The sequence below is a fragment of the Amia ocellicauda genome, chromosome 8, assembly GCF_036373705.1.
Source record: "Amia ocellicauda isolate fAmiCal2 chromosome 8, fAmiCal2.hap1, whole genome shotgun sequence".
Taxonomy (NCBI): Eukaryota; Metazoa; Chordata; class Actinopteri; order Amiiformes; family Amiidae; genus Amia; species Amia ocellicauda.
Window position 1 is genome coordinate 20304111 of NC_089857.1, and position 13651 is coordinate 20317761.

Genomic DNA, 13651 nt, shown 5'->3' on the forward strand with positions numbered 1-13651 from the left:
TAATTGGCTTGCTTATGGCCTCTATTTTAGAGCACAATCACTGGTACATGAACAAATTTGCTCTCTGCTCGCTCTCCCCCTGCTCCTCTCCCCAAACCCAGGCCAAGCAGTGTGGCAGTCAGGCAGACCTACAGAAAGAGAGAAAACAAAAAGCTTAATAAGGCTGATTTACAGTGGTGGCAATTAATTGTTTCTGGTGCACCCCCTCCACCACTCAGAGCATTTTACCTCAACCATGGGTGGTGCAGAATCTGCTCCAGGGATGGCCGGTCCTCGGGACTGTGGGCCAGGCAGGTCCGAATCAAGTCCTGGCAATCTGTGGGGTGAGAAAAGGAGGGAATGGGTTTAGGGATGTCCTTGGATCGGTAAAGCATTTCAGGTGAGCTGATGGTCTTCTGCCTTACCCGTGGAGACATCTGATGGGAAGTCCAGCACACCATGTATGACCTCCTCATCTGTCCTGAAGGGCAGGTATCCACAGACCACGTCAAACAGCAGGACTCCCAGGGACCAGATGGTGGCTGGGACTCCTCTGTACCCGCCATGCAGGAGCCATTCGGGAGTTTTGTACTCCGATGTGCCTGCAAACACAAGGGACTTTTTAGTTTAATGTCGGCATTTAGACTTCTGTGGATCTATTTTCCAGATATATCAAGTGGGTGAGGTTTAATACAGGCCACACCATTTGGGCCACCGACACTCACCACTGAAGCTGTTGTAGATCGAGTCGTGGAGGATGCACGCACAGCCGAAGTCGATGAGTCTGATCTTCCCCGTGTCCAGCTCCACGAGGATGTTCTCAGGCTTGATGTCTCTGTGCAGGACTCGGCGCTCGTGGCAGTGCTGAATGGTCTTTACAAGCTGCTTCATGAAGCTCCTGGCCTCAGATTCTTCTAGGCAGTCTCCTTGTTCCCCGGCGTACTTAAAAAGGTCCTTGCATGGGTCTGGTCGCTCCTGGACCAGAAGCAGTTCCTCTGGCAGCTGATACCAGTCCAGAAGCTGGATGACTCCCGAGGACGCGGTGTCTGTCCGGACCATCAACATAATGATCAGCTCCCTGGGAAGTCGGACTGCGTTTGCCCCGAGAATCTGTAGAAAAGCATGTCAGATGTGACCACATGGTAGACTGTGACTGAACACCTGCAATATTGCTCCATCAACGTTCTGCTTTTGAATTAAGGACCGCAAGAAAAAATTGACTTAAATCATGCTGTGCAAGACAGAGAGGTGTCTTTCTTTCTCTCTGTCTCAAACACAGTCCCATTTTACTACATCATTGTATCTGTGGTTTGCATCTGATCATCAATTAGGCCAGAGAGGTTTTTTTTATGTTTTAGAATTCTTCCCATTCTGGAGTTTTAAACTGAAATCTGATTGAAAAACATCCCACCTATCAATGGGAAACACAGTTTGAAATCTCTACTGGTCAGTACATCATCAGTATGTACTTACAACTTCTTCCCAATGCACCCTACGTATGGGTATGTGTTTGATTGCCACCTGAAATAAAAAACAACAATGCAATAATTAATTCAAATTTAAAAAGAAACCAAAGGAATATTTGAGCACAATCTCTCATTCCATGAACCACATTTACCATTAATAAACCATATTTGTATTCAATTATATATGCTTTTTTTTTTTTTTTTTTTTTTTGCTAGTAGATTCAATTGCAAGGGGGAATAAATCTCACCTTAAGGCCATCCTGCCTTCTGAGTCCAGCGTAGACTCTGCCGAACCCACCGGCGCCAAGCAAGTGTGATTCTGAGTACCTCTCATTAAAAGCATCTGAAAGACCATGAAATACAAATTTGAAAACATTGTTAAAAAAGGAACAGTTTCTATATTAACATTAATATTAATATTTATATTAATGAATATAATTTGTTGGAAACTGCTTGTAACAGAAGAGTGCCTGAATACATCCACAGATTTTAAATTGTACATAAAAATAGGGGCAAATACAGATGTGAACATCATCTGTTCTCTCTAACCTCTTTCTGGGCAGCTTGATCCCACAGGGGGGGACTGGAGAGGTTCGCTGTCTGTCTCGTCACTCTCACTGGTTGAGCTCAGAGAGCTGGACAAAGACTCTTCCTCAGAAGAAGACACAGACGGCAACCATGAAAGCTTAACCCTTTTTGTCCCGTCCCCTTCAGCACTGCCCTCACTACTCTTTCGTTTTTGGGTTTGGCGCCTCTGTGCTGAATTGCTGCTGCTACACTTCCTCTTTCCCTGTCCCTTCACTCTGCTCTTTTTCCGTCTCTCCTCTACTGTCACTGGTGTGCACAGCTCTCCATTCTCTCGCATTGTGGAGGAAACTTGACAATGACAACAAGGAACAGTAACAACTAATGACTGTCCAATTATGTCAAATAGTAGACAGACAGTTACAGTCAGAGTCAATCTCTAAACCAGTTTATATTTATGAATTAATTTATTAGGCTGATGACTCTATACCATTTTATTTACAATAGTAAGAAAGTAGTGTGCTAGTACAGAGATAAAATAATTACTATTTTGAGATAAGTACATGTACTATTTCCTATATCTAGAGTGGGGTTAAAGAAAATGTACCTCATTTGAATTAAAAATATGAAATGTCCGTAACATAGAGAAAGCTTAAGATATGTAATTTATTAATAATAAAACTTCTACTAATGTAAGGTCGATTACTTCATATCTTTTAACCTTATTAAATATTTATTTCTTACCTTTGGTAGATTTTGATAAAGAATTACAATCCATTCTTATGTTTAATATGTCAATCTCTCTGGAATGCTAAATTGTAATGACAAACTTGTATATGCATTTACTTAAATGCCTGCACCCATGGCAACCATGCATATGTCATAATAGTAATAGAACTTGAATTAGTCCAGCTGTGATGTCATCACAAGTTGTGTTGTCTTGATCTATATGAATATTCAATATATATGAAGTATTATTTCTTAAATGTTTTCTAATTATATATATATATATATATATATATATATATATACACACACACACACAGACGTATGACAAATTAATGGAAAAACCAACACAAAGTGTCTCAGTAAGGTGTTGAGCACCACGAGCCACCAGAACAGCTTCAATGCTCTTGGCACAGATTCTACGAGTCTCTGAACTCTACTGGAGGGATGAACAACATTCTTCCAAAAGATATTCCCTCATTTGGAGTTTTTGTAAATGTAAAATACAATACCAAATAAATAGTAGTTGGTGTTTTGATGATGGTGGTGGAGAGTGCTGTCTAACACGTCGATCCAAATCTCCCATAGTTGTTCAATTGGGTTGAGATCTGGTGACTGCAAAGGCCATAGAATATGATTCACATCCTTTTCATACTCTGACCATTCAGTGAGCCCTCGTGCCCTGTGGATGGGGCATTGTCATCCTGAAGAGACCACTCCCATCAGGATAGAAATGTGTCACCATAGGATAAAGGTGATCACTCAGAATAACTTTGTAATGATTTGCAGTGACCCTAAGAGGACAGGTGGACCCAAATGCCCCCCACAGCATAACAGAGCCTCTGGACCCCCCATTTTGATTAAAAAGCAGGTCAACTGGGCCTCCACAGTATGTTTATACATGCCACAGAGCATGAGAGGATGTTAATTGCTTAATTGTATCATATAGTGCACCTGTTTGGAGGCATCTGCATTCATTACGTTCCTCCACTCATTTATTCAGGTTTTTCCTTTGTCACTCATCTGTGTGTGTGTGTATATATATATATATATATATATATATATATATATATATATACACTCACCTAAAGGATTATTAGGAACACCTGTTCAATTTCTCATTAATGCAATTATCTAACCAACCAATCACATGGCAGTTGCTTCAATGCATTTAGGGGTGTGGTCCTGGTCAAGACAATCTCCTGAACTCCAAACTGAATGTCTGAATGGGAAAGAAAGGTGATTTAAGCAATTTTGAGCGTGGCATGGTTGTTGGTGCCGGACGGGCCGGTCTGAGTATTTCACAATCTGCTCAGTTACTGGGATTTTCACGCACAACCATTTCTAGGGTTTACAAAGAATGGTGTGAAAAGGGAAAAACATCCAGTATGCGGCAGTCCTGTGGGCGAAAATGCCTTGTTGATGCTAGAGGTCAGAGGAGAATGGGCCGACTGATTCAAGCTGATAGAAGAGCAACTTTGACTGAAATAACCACTCGTTACAACCGAGGTGTGCAGCAAAGCATTTGTGAAGCCACAACACGTACAACCTTGAGGCGGATGGGCTACAACAGCAGAAGACCCCACCGGGTACCACTCATCTCCACTACAAATAGGAAAAAGAGGCTACAATTTGCACAAGCTCACCAAAATTGGACAGTTGAAGACTGGAAAAATGTTGCCTGGTCTGATGAGTCTCTATTTCTGTTGAGACATTCAGATGGTAGAGTCAGAATTTGGCGTAAACAGAATGAGAACATGGATCCATCATGCCTTGTTACCACTGTGCAGGCTGGTGGTGGTGGTGTAATGGTGTGGGGGATGTTTTCTTGGCACACTTTAGGCCCCTTAGTGCCAATTGAGCATCGTTTAAATGCCACGGCCTACCTGAGCATTGTTTCTGATGTCATGTCCATGTCCATCCCTTTATGACCACCATGTACCCATCATCTGATGGCTACTTCCAGCAGGATAATGCACCATGTCACAAAGGTCGAATCATTTCAAATTGGTTTCTTGAACATGACAATGAGTTCACTGTACTAAACTGGCCCCCACAGTCACCAGATCTCAACCCAATAGAGCATCTTTGGGATGTGGTGGAACGGGAGCTTCGTGCCCTGGATGTGCATCCCACCAATCTCCATCAACTGCAAGATGCTATCCTATCAATATGGGCCAACATTTCTAAAGAATGCTTTCAGCACCTTGTTGAATCAATGCCACGTAGAATTAAGGCAGTTCTGAAGGCGAAAGGGGGTCAAACACAGTATTAGTATGGTGTTCCTAATAATCCTTTAGGTGAGTGTGTGTATATATATATATATATATATATACACACACACACCACATATGAAAGTCTAAATATATAAATAAATAAGTGAAACAATAGTGGATGAAATTGGCCTTCTAAAATAAATAAACATGAACAGTTGGAAAATGTACACTTTTATAATACTCAGTTCACAGGCTTAACACAGACATGATCATTCTGTGGAAGACCTGCTGAAAGTTCACGAGTGCTTCATTTTTTATTATTCCAACTATTGTTTGACCAAACCTTACATGCAAATGCCATGTACATTCAAAGACTGCAGTTAAATGAACTGTACCATGTCCACTCCTGTGCTGCTTCAAATCTGTTATGACATGACGGACTGGGACTTGGATTCTCCAGACTGCTGCACAATCGGGAGTTTTAAATTAAAACATACGGGACATATTTCATCTGTGTTTATCATGGCAATCAATACTCAACTTCTACATTAATTATTGTACCATGCGTCCAATTATCAGTTACAAACATGTATGTTGGGCAGAGCACGTATATAAATCCTGATTTACGGACTATGGTTGGACTTATCTCGTAACTATATTGTACAGTCTGTATCTATATCATGTTTAAGGAGTGAAGATAAACAAATGTAATCCCGAGTACTGTGAAGAAAATCCAAACAGAGCTCCCTCTTAACCTTTGCAGGTTTATTGTATTAATCATTCAACAAAATATACACACGTTTTATAAAAAGACTTTGGTTGTTTCACATCACACAGTTTAACTTATATTCACAATTCACTAAAACTCCAGCCAGTGCTTAAAAAAAAAAGTATATAAATTACAATAAAACAATAACCTCCAAATGTTAAACGTGCAGACCGTAGACATAACTGTAAACATAATTTGTGTTAAGTAAACGTAAACATATGAATACATATCTAAAATGTCCTGTCAAATGTATTTGTCACAAAAGACAGTATATCTTACATCAAAATAAATACAACTACATAACAAAACTGTGCGAAGTGAATGATTCACACTAATAAACAGAATAAATTAAAATGACAGTAAAACCATAATGTAAAATGTGCAAACTGTAAACATAACATAAGTGTTGAATAAAAGTAAACATATCAAATGTGAAAGTGCAAAAAAGTCAAATAAAACAGTTCTTTAAACTATTTACAATCAATGAGCTAGGTCACCTCTACTCAATGTTGGCATTGAGGAAAACAAGCTCCCGCACCTTTGTTGGACTGAGCCTGTTTCTCCTCTCTGTCACAATTTGTCCAGCTTTGGAGAAAATAAGTTCTGATGGAACGGATGTCGCTACAATGCAAAGCCAGTGCTTCATCACTTCACAGGGGTGCTCATACACATCTGCACGTGTTTTCCACCATGCCAGGGGGTCATCTGTGCGGGGGATAAGGGGTTCGGCCAGGTAGGCCCTTATTTCTGTCATGGCCAGGCCTGGCTCTACTGCTGGCCACTCTCTCATCAAAGTCCTCCCAGAAACTAGCCCCCCCACTTGCAGCAGGAACATCTGGGACAGAGAGGAATTCTTCCCACTTGTGCTGAGCTGGGCTCTTGTTGCAGCTGTTGTTACCCTTTTCACAGCTTCATCCCCTGCTTGGATGTTAACAAATGCCTATTTTTTTAACCTAGAGTCCAAAAGGGTTGCATATGTACATACTCAGCCACAGCCTTCATTTTAGCACTGTGTCCTGAATATTCTTCAGGCCCTCTCTCACCACAAGGTTAAGTGTATGAGCGAAGCAAGAACACCGGGCCCATCCCAGAATGTGTAGAGCACTTTGTATGTTACCTGCATTGTCACTTACACAAGCCACCACGTTTTGAGTTATACCCCATTCATCTGTTACTCTTGTCAGTTCACTTGCTAGGTGAGTTGCAGTGTGCCTCTCAGTTAAGACAAAACAGTCCAGGAGGTGAGAGGACAATTTAAAGTCCTCTATGTAGTGGCAGGTGATGGACATATAGCTGGTTGTTGTCGTTGATGTCCAGCAGTGTGTCTCACTACAGACTGCTGGACATCAACAACAACAACCAGCTATATGCATTTTCTATTTTTTTAATTAAATCTGACCTGATCTTTTCAAAAAGTTTTGGAGTCATTGTCCTGGAGATGGTAGTCCTATGGGGTAGAACGTATGCAGGATCGAGGGTCTTTGTGTATTTCCTGAACCCCCTGTCCTCAACAATTGAAAAAGGCTGGGAATCAGTAGCAACCATTCCTACAAGAGCAGCATCAACCTTGCTCTGTTTTAGAGGCTCAATTGGCCTTCTGACAAAACCACTTATTGATGCTTGATGTGGTCTAGTCCATGGTCTAACTACTGAATGATTATCAGGTCTGGATGTTGTAGTTAGGGTGGACCTTATGGCAGGCACTGAGCTGATTCCATCTGAAACTGCTGCTGCTGCTGCTACAGTGCCATTTTCTTCTTCCACCCTACCTTGCTCCAGAAGTGCAGTGGGATGTTTTGTCTTCAAACGCCGTCTCATATCTGAAGTGCTTCCTCCCTTGATGGACATGTTATTCTTGCAAATATTAAATTTTGCCTGGTTTGGTGAAATTTTCACAAAGTGGGTCCAAACATCACCCTTTTGATCGGAGCACTGAGCTGCAGGACCACGTATGAAGCTAATGATCATGCTGTACAAATCCGCTGCCAACCGTAAGAATGAGACCCGAGTGAGCGAGTCACTGAAAAGGCTCATTCAAAACAGACTGCGCATCACTGGCACACTGAGAGACAGCTCGTTTCATTTCCAGCTCATCGCAGACTGCAGTCCCCCGGACAGATGGGCTTTTTGATGCACATCGGCGTGTGAAGAATGAACTCCCCGCTCCCACCCCGGATCACATTTTATATATAACTAAATAAAAACAATGCTTCGACAACGCAGGGTTAGTGTGTTGAATGCAGCCGTGTTTGCAGGGAAGGAAGCCTGGCACCATGTGCGCGCTTTGTCTTAAATATAAGAATATAAGAACGTTTACAAACGAGAGGAGGCCGTTCGACCCATCGTGCTCATTTGGTGTCCATTAATATCTAAGTGATCCAAGGATCCTATCCAGTCTATTTTTAAATGTTCCCAAACTTTCAGCTTCGACCACATCACTGGGGAGTTTGTTCGGATTGTGACAACTCTCTGTGTGAAGAAGCGTCTCCCGTTTTCCGTTTTGAATGCCTTTAAACCCAATTTCCATTTGTGTCCCCGAGTGCGTGTGTCCCTGCTGATCTGGAAAAGCTCCTCTGGTTTGATGTGGTCGATGCCCTTCATGATTTTGAAGACTTGAATCAAGTCAACACGTAGTCTCCTCGGTTCCAGAGTGAAAAGGTTCAATTCCCTCAGTCTCTCAGTAGGACATTCCCTTCAGACCTGGAATAAGTCTGGTTGCTCTCCTCTGAACTGCCTCTAGAGCAGCGATATCTTTCTTGAAGTGTGGAGCCCAGAACTGTACACAGTATCCAGATGAGCTCTAACTAGTGCATTGTACAGTCTGAACATCACTGCCCTGTTCTCAATTCTACACTATTGACAATATACCCTAACATCCTGTTTGTCTTTTTTATTGCTTCCCCACATTGTCTGGGTGGAGAAAGTGAGGAGTCCACGTAGACTCCTAGGTCTTTCTCATGCGTTACTTCATCTAGTTCTATTCCTCCCATAGTGTAATTATAGTGGACATTTTTGTTACCTGCATGTAATACCTTACACTTGTCCACCTTGAATTTCATCTGCCAGGTTTCGGCCCACAACTGAATATTATCTAAGTCCCTTTGAATAGCCTGTGCTGCCGAGATTGTATCTGCTGAGCAACCTATTTTAGTATCAGCAAAGGCCCTAGTACTGATCCCTGTGGAACTCCACTAACAACCTCACTCCAGTTAGAAGCAACTCCTCTAATCTACACCCTCTGTTTCCTCACATCAACCAGTTCATAATCCATCTACTTACATTACCCTGAATGCCTACAGCTTCCAGTTTGAGGATCAGTCTTTGGTGTGGAACCTTATCAAAAGCTTTTTGAAAATGTAAGTATATCATATCATATGCTTTCACATGATCTACAGCTGCAGTTGCATGTTTGAAAAATTCTAATAAATTAGTAAGGCATGATCTGCCTCGTCTAAACCCATGTTGACTATCTCCAAGAATATGGTTTTCATTAAGATGCTCCTCTATTTTCTGTCTAATAATTTTTTCCAACATTTTACAGGTGATGCAGGTGAGACTGATTGGTCTGTAATTTCCTGGCTCAGTTTTGTCCCCTTTCTTATGGATTGGTATGACATTTGCTGTCTTCCAGTCAGTGGGCACATCCCCTGTTCTAAGTGTCATTTGGAATATTTGAGTTAGCAGCCTGTAAATAATTTCCCTCATTTCTTTAAGTACTGTTGGAAATATACCATCTGGCCCAGGTGATCTGTTTTTAATTCTGCTAGTCCCTTTAGTAGCTCCTCCTCATTTACCCTGATCTCTCTTAGGGTTTGACTGGACTGATTGTTAACCTGTGACATGTTATCGTTTTTTCTTTTGTAAAAACCTCTGCGAAATTCGCTTTTCTAGTATCTACCGAATATAGTATCTATGTTGGCCAAGAGAAGTGACATAAAGTAACGAACTGAAATAGTGATGATAAGTGTTTATTGTTAGATTACAAACATATTGACGATTTTCAGATGTTTATTGATGCCAGTGATGTGGCTACTCTGAAGGTAAACAGCGCACTTGATGAAACGACCGCTCAACGTGTTGCTTTGATCACACTTGGGAGCTGTATGTGTATATTTTGATGTTCTCAAGATGCAAAGTATAATTGACTGGTGTAGGGCAGGACTGTGGCGATGTGCACAACACTTTCGGTGAAGTTCTGGAACATTGCATATCCTATTATACAGTGTAGCAATAGATGCACCTTGGCAAGTTTCTGTCATCCAGCTGTGGTCATACCCTTTTCCATACAAATTAATTGCAGGTGGTGTAGACTTTCTATGTGTGTGTATATATATATATATGAGAATACATTTAATCATAACACATTACTTTTTCAGGTTTATTTTCAAGACATTCCCAATTTCTAATCTGTCATTTATTTTTTGCTGGCCAAATACCACACTGTTAGGCTATATAAATTAAGATTGGAGTGGTTTTAAATATCTAAAATGACAGAACATTGCCAGCTTTTAATTTATTTCCATCTACTGTGATGTCTGTTTGAGAGATTGCAGAGATGCTTATCTCATGTATAAACTTCCAAAGCTCCAAACATGGTTCAGCATTTTCACAAATGAAGATTATGCACATTAAAAACGTATGCTAAACCATGTATTAAGGCATCTATAGAACATTAAAATGTTATAATACTAAATAAGATTACATATTTGCAGTGTTTAGTGCAATAAAGTTTTAAAGAAAATGTTTATAGCAATAATCATAAATGAATACCAAATACAATAAATCTTCTGCAAACATGATTCAGTTCTGAGGCTGATCAATATGCATTTACAGTACAGGAATGTAGTGCTAGTTATTTTAAATCCCTTAGGTTTATCATAGCCGTGTTTAAACAGAACAGGCACTCCATCTAGTGGCACAAAATATCTATGTATTGGTCATCTGAATCACGAGGGAGGGATTATGGGGAACCATACACAGGGGAGGAGTGATCTCTAGGGTCTCTGGAATTAAAGTGAAATGTAATCTGCTGTCACACTAAGAAATAATACAACAATGTGGAACTGCTAAAGGAGCTTGAAACCAGTTGTAACAAAAGTTTAAAAGTTACCATTGTGCTTCAACAGCACTTCAAGGACCATCACAAAATGTTTATTTACTCCAGTAAGTTATTAATTTGAATGTATCACAACAAACGGAAGAGTTGAAATACAAAATGCCTTTATGAATTAACAACTTTGTACACAATTTAAAGCAACACAAATGTAGATGCTTTTTCAATACTCAAAATATGAATTAAAGTAATTAAAAGCAGTGTAGAGATTTTATGCTTCCGTTTTTCGGACATGGCAGGTATTTTGGCTCGTCTTGCTGATTAATGCTAAAAAGAAGGAGCCGAGGTGCTTTTAACTCAGTCTCCTCTTGTGAAGGTGTGCATTTCAATTAGATTTTAGTACACAACATTTATTCCATGGAAAAAGACGTTACTATGTTGAATGTACATTGTTTCAACATTTTTGCCCTTGAAAGCTGCAATAGTTGTCAGTGAGTCAGTCAAACTCCAGTCATTAGGCCATGAATTAAAGATCTGGGCTTTTGTCCCTGTCTTCTCTCTGGCCGCCACCTCCTCTCCAATCTGCTGCCCTGCCATGCATTCTTGCTCTCTCGGTGTTCTCCCCCTGCTCCTCTCCCCAAAGAGGATACCTGGGCCAAGCAGTGTGGCAGTCAGGCAGACCTACAGAAAGAGAGAAAACAAAAAGCTTAATAAGGCTGATTTACAGTGGTGGCAATTAATTGTTTCTGGTGCACCCCCTCCACCACTCAGAGCATTTTACCTCAACCATGGGTGGCGCAGAATCTGCTCCAGGGATGGCCGGTCCTCGGGACTGTGGGCCAGGCAGGTCCGAATCAAGTCCTGGCAATCTGTGGGGTGAGAAAAGGAGGGAATGGGTTTGGGGATGTCCTTGGATCGGTAAAGCATTTCAGGTGAGCTGATGGTCTTCTGCCTTACCCGTGGAGACATCTGATGGGAAGTCCAGCACACCATGTATGACCTCCTCATCTGTCCTGAAGGGCAGGTATCCACAGACCACGTCAAACAGCAGGACTCCCAGGGACCAGATGGTGGCTGGGACTCCTCTGTACCCGCCATGCAGGAGCCATTCGGGAGTTTTGTACTCTGATGTGCCTGCAAACACAAGGGACTTTTTAGTTTAATGTCAGCATTTAGACTTCTGTGGATCTATTTTCCAGATATATCAAGTGGGTGCGGTTTAATACAGGCCACACCATTTGGGCCACCGACACTCACCACTGAAGCTGTTGTAGATCGAGTCGTGGAGGATGCACGCACAGCCGAAGTCGATGAGTCTGATCTTCCCCGTGTCCAGCTCCACGAGGATGTTCTCAGGCTTGATGTCTCTGTGCAGGACTCGGCGCTCGTGGCAGTGCTGAATGGTCTTTACAAGCTGCTTCATGAAGCTCCTGTTTGATTGCCACCTGAAATAAAAAACAATACAATAATTAATTCAAATTAAAAAGAAACATAAGGAATATTTGAACACAATCTCATGGATGAACCACATTTACCACATTTCAATTAATAAACCATATTTGTATTCAATTATGTATACATTTTATTTATTTTTTTATTGCTAGTGGATTCAAATTCTAGGGGGAATAAATCTCACCTGAAGGCCATCCTGCCTTCTCATTAAAAGCATCTGAAAGACATTTAATAGAAATGAAGACCATGAAATATAAACGTGAATAATTTGAAAACATTGTTAAAAATATTGTCTAACATGTCGCTCCAAACTTTCCCATAGGTGTTCAATTGGGTTGAGATCTGGTGACTGCAAAGGCCATAGAATATGATTCACATCCTTTTCATACTCCGACCATTCAGTGAGCCCTCGTGCCCTGTGGATGGGGCATTGTCATCCTGAAGAGACCACTCCCATCAGGATAGAAATGTGTCACCATAGGATAAAGGTGATCACTCAGAATAACTTTGTAATGATTTGCAGTGACCCTAAGAGGACAGGTGGACCCAAATGCCCCCCACAGCATAACAGAGCCTCTGGACCCCCCATTTTTATCAAAAAGCAGGTCAAATGGGCCTGCACAGCATGTTTATACATGCCACAGAGCATGAGAGGATGTTAATTGCTTAATTGTATCATACAGTGCACCTGTTTGGAGGCATCTGCATTCGTTACGTTCCTCCACTCGGTTTTTCCTTTGTCACTCATCTGTGTGTGTGTGTGTGTGTGTATATATATATATATATATATATATATATACACACACACACACACACACACACACACCACATATGAAAGTCTAAATATATAAATAAATAAGTGAAACAATAGTGGATGAAATTGGCCTTCTAAAATAAATAAACATGAACAGTTGGAAAATGTACACTTTTATAATACTCAGTTCACAGGCTTAACACAGACATGATCATTCTGTGGAAGACCTGCTGAAAGTTCACGAGTGCTTCATTTTTTATTATTCCAACTATTGTTTGACCAAACCTTACATGCAAATGCCATGTACATTCAAAGACTGCAGTTAAATGAACTGTACCATGTCCACTCCTGTGCTGCTTCAAATCTGTTATGACATGACGGACTGGGACTTGGATTCTCCAGACTGCTGCACAATCGGGAGTTTTAAATTAAAACATACGGACAGGACAGGACAGGCCAGCTGACAACCGGACTGTCCGGTATAAAAACGGACACCGCATGGCTGCAGTGCACCACAGTAATATTAGAAATAAGCGGATTTCTTAATCTGGTTGGTGGCAGGTCAAAAACAACTAGGCTAGACCTTTAAATGCGTTTATACAATAGTTCCACAGTGATCTAAGACGAGATCGTTAAGCTGGTGCGCCAAAGTAAAATCACTAGCAGCGCGTCAGCTGGCCATGCTGCTGCACAGGCAGCGGGGGCAGCGGG

The 13651-nt window shown here is 41.3% G+C and overlaps 1 protein-coding gene across 1 annotated transcript; it reads right to left on the minus strand.

Moving 5' to 3' along the window:
* Positions 1 to 39: 39 nt before the first annotated feature.
* On the minus strand, positions 40 to 13592 carry LOC136755217 (uncharacterized). The gene is made up of 15 exons (XM_066711701.1): positions 13278 to 13592; positions 12371 to 12403; positions 11992 to 12179; positions 11692 to 11868; positions 11516 to 11603; positions 7451 to 7701; positions 6220 to 6599; positions 2715 to 2781; positions 1995 to 2321; positions 1694 to 1788; positions 1453 to 1500; positions 705 to 1089; positions 405 to 581; positions 229 to 316; positions 40 to 128 (listed from the first exon to the last, which is right to left on the minus strand). Exons 2-15 carry the CDS (start codon positions 12379 to 12381, stop codon positions 119 to 121), a joined length of 2292 nt encoding a protein of 763 aa, XP_066567798.1. The 5' UTR covers positions 12382 to 12403; positions 13278 to 13592; the 3' UTR covers positions 40 to 118.
* Positions 13593 to 13651: the final 59 nt, after the last annotated feature.

Bases quoted from the DNA above. Each gene is read 5' to 3' on its own strand.
- LOC136755217 (XM_066711701.1), bottom strand. The intron at 1,501-1,693 runs GTGAGATTTATT...TTTTTATTTCAG, and splicing joins GAAGGCAGGATGGCCTTAAG to GTGGCAATCAAACACATACC. The intron at 317-404 runs GTAAGGCAGAAG...CTCACCCCACAG, and splicing joins CCCATCAGATGTCTCCACGG to ATTGCCAGGACTTGATTCGG.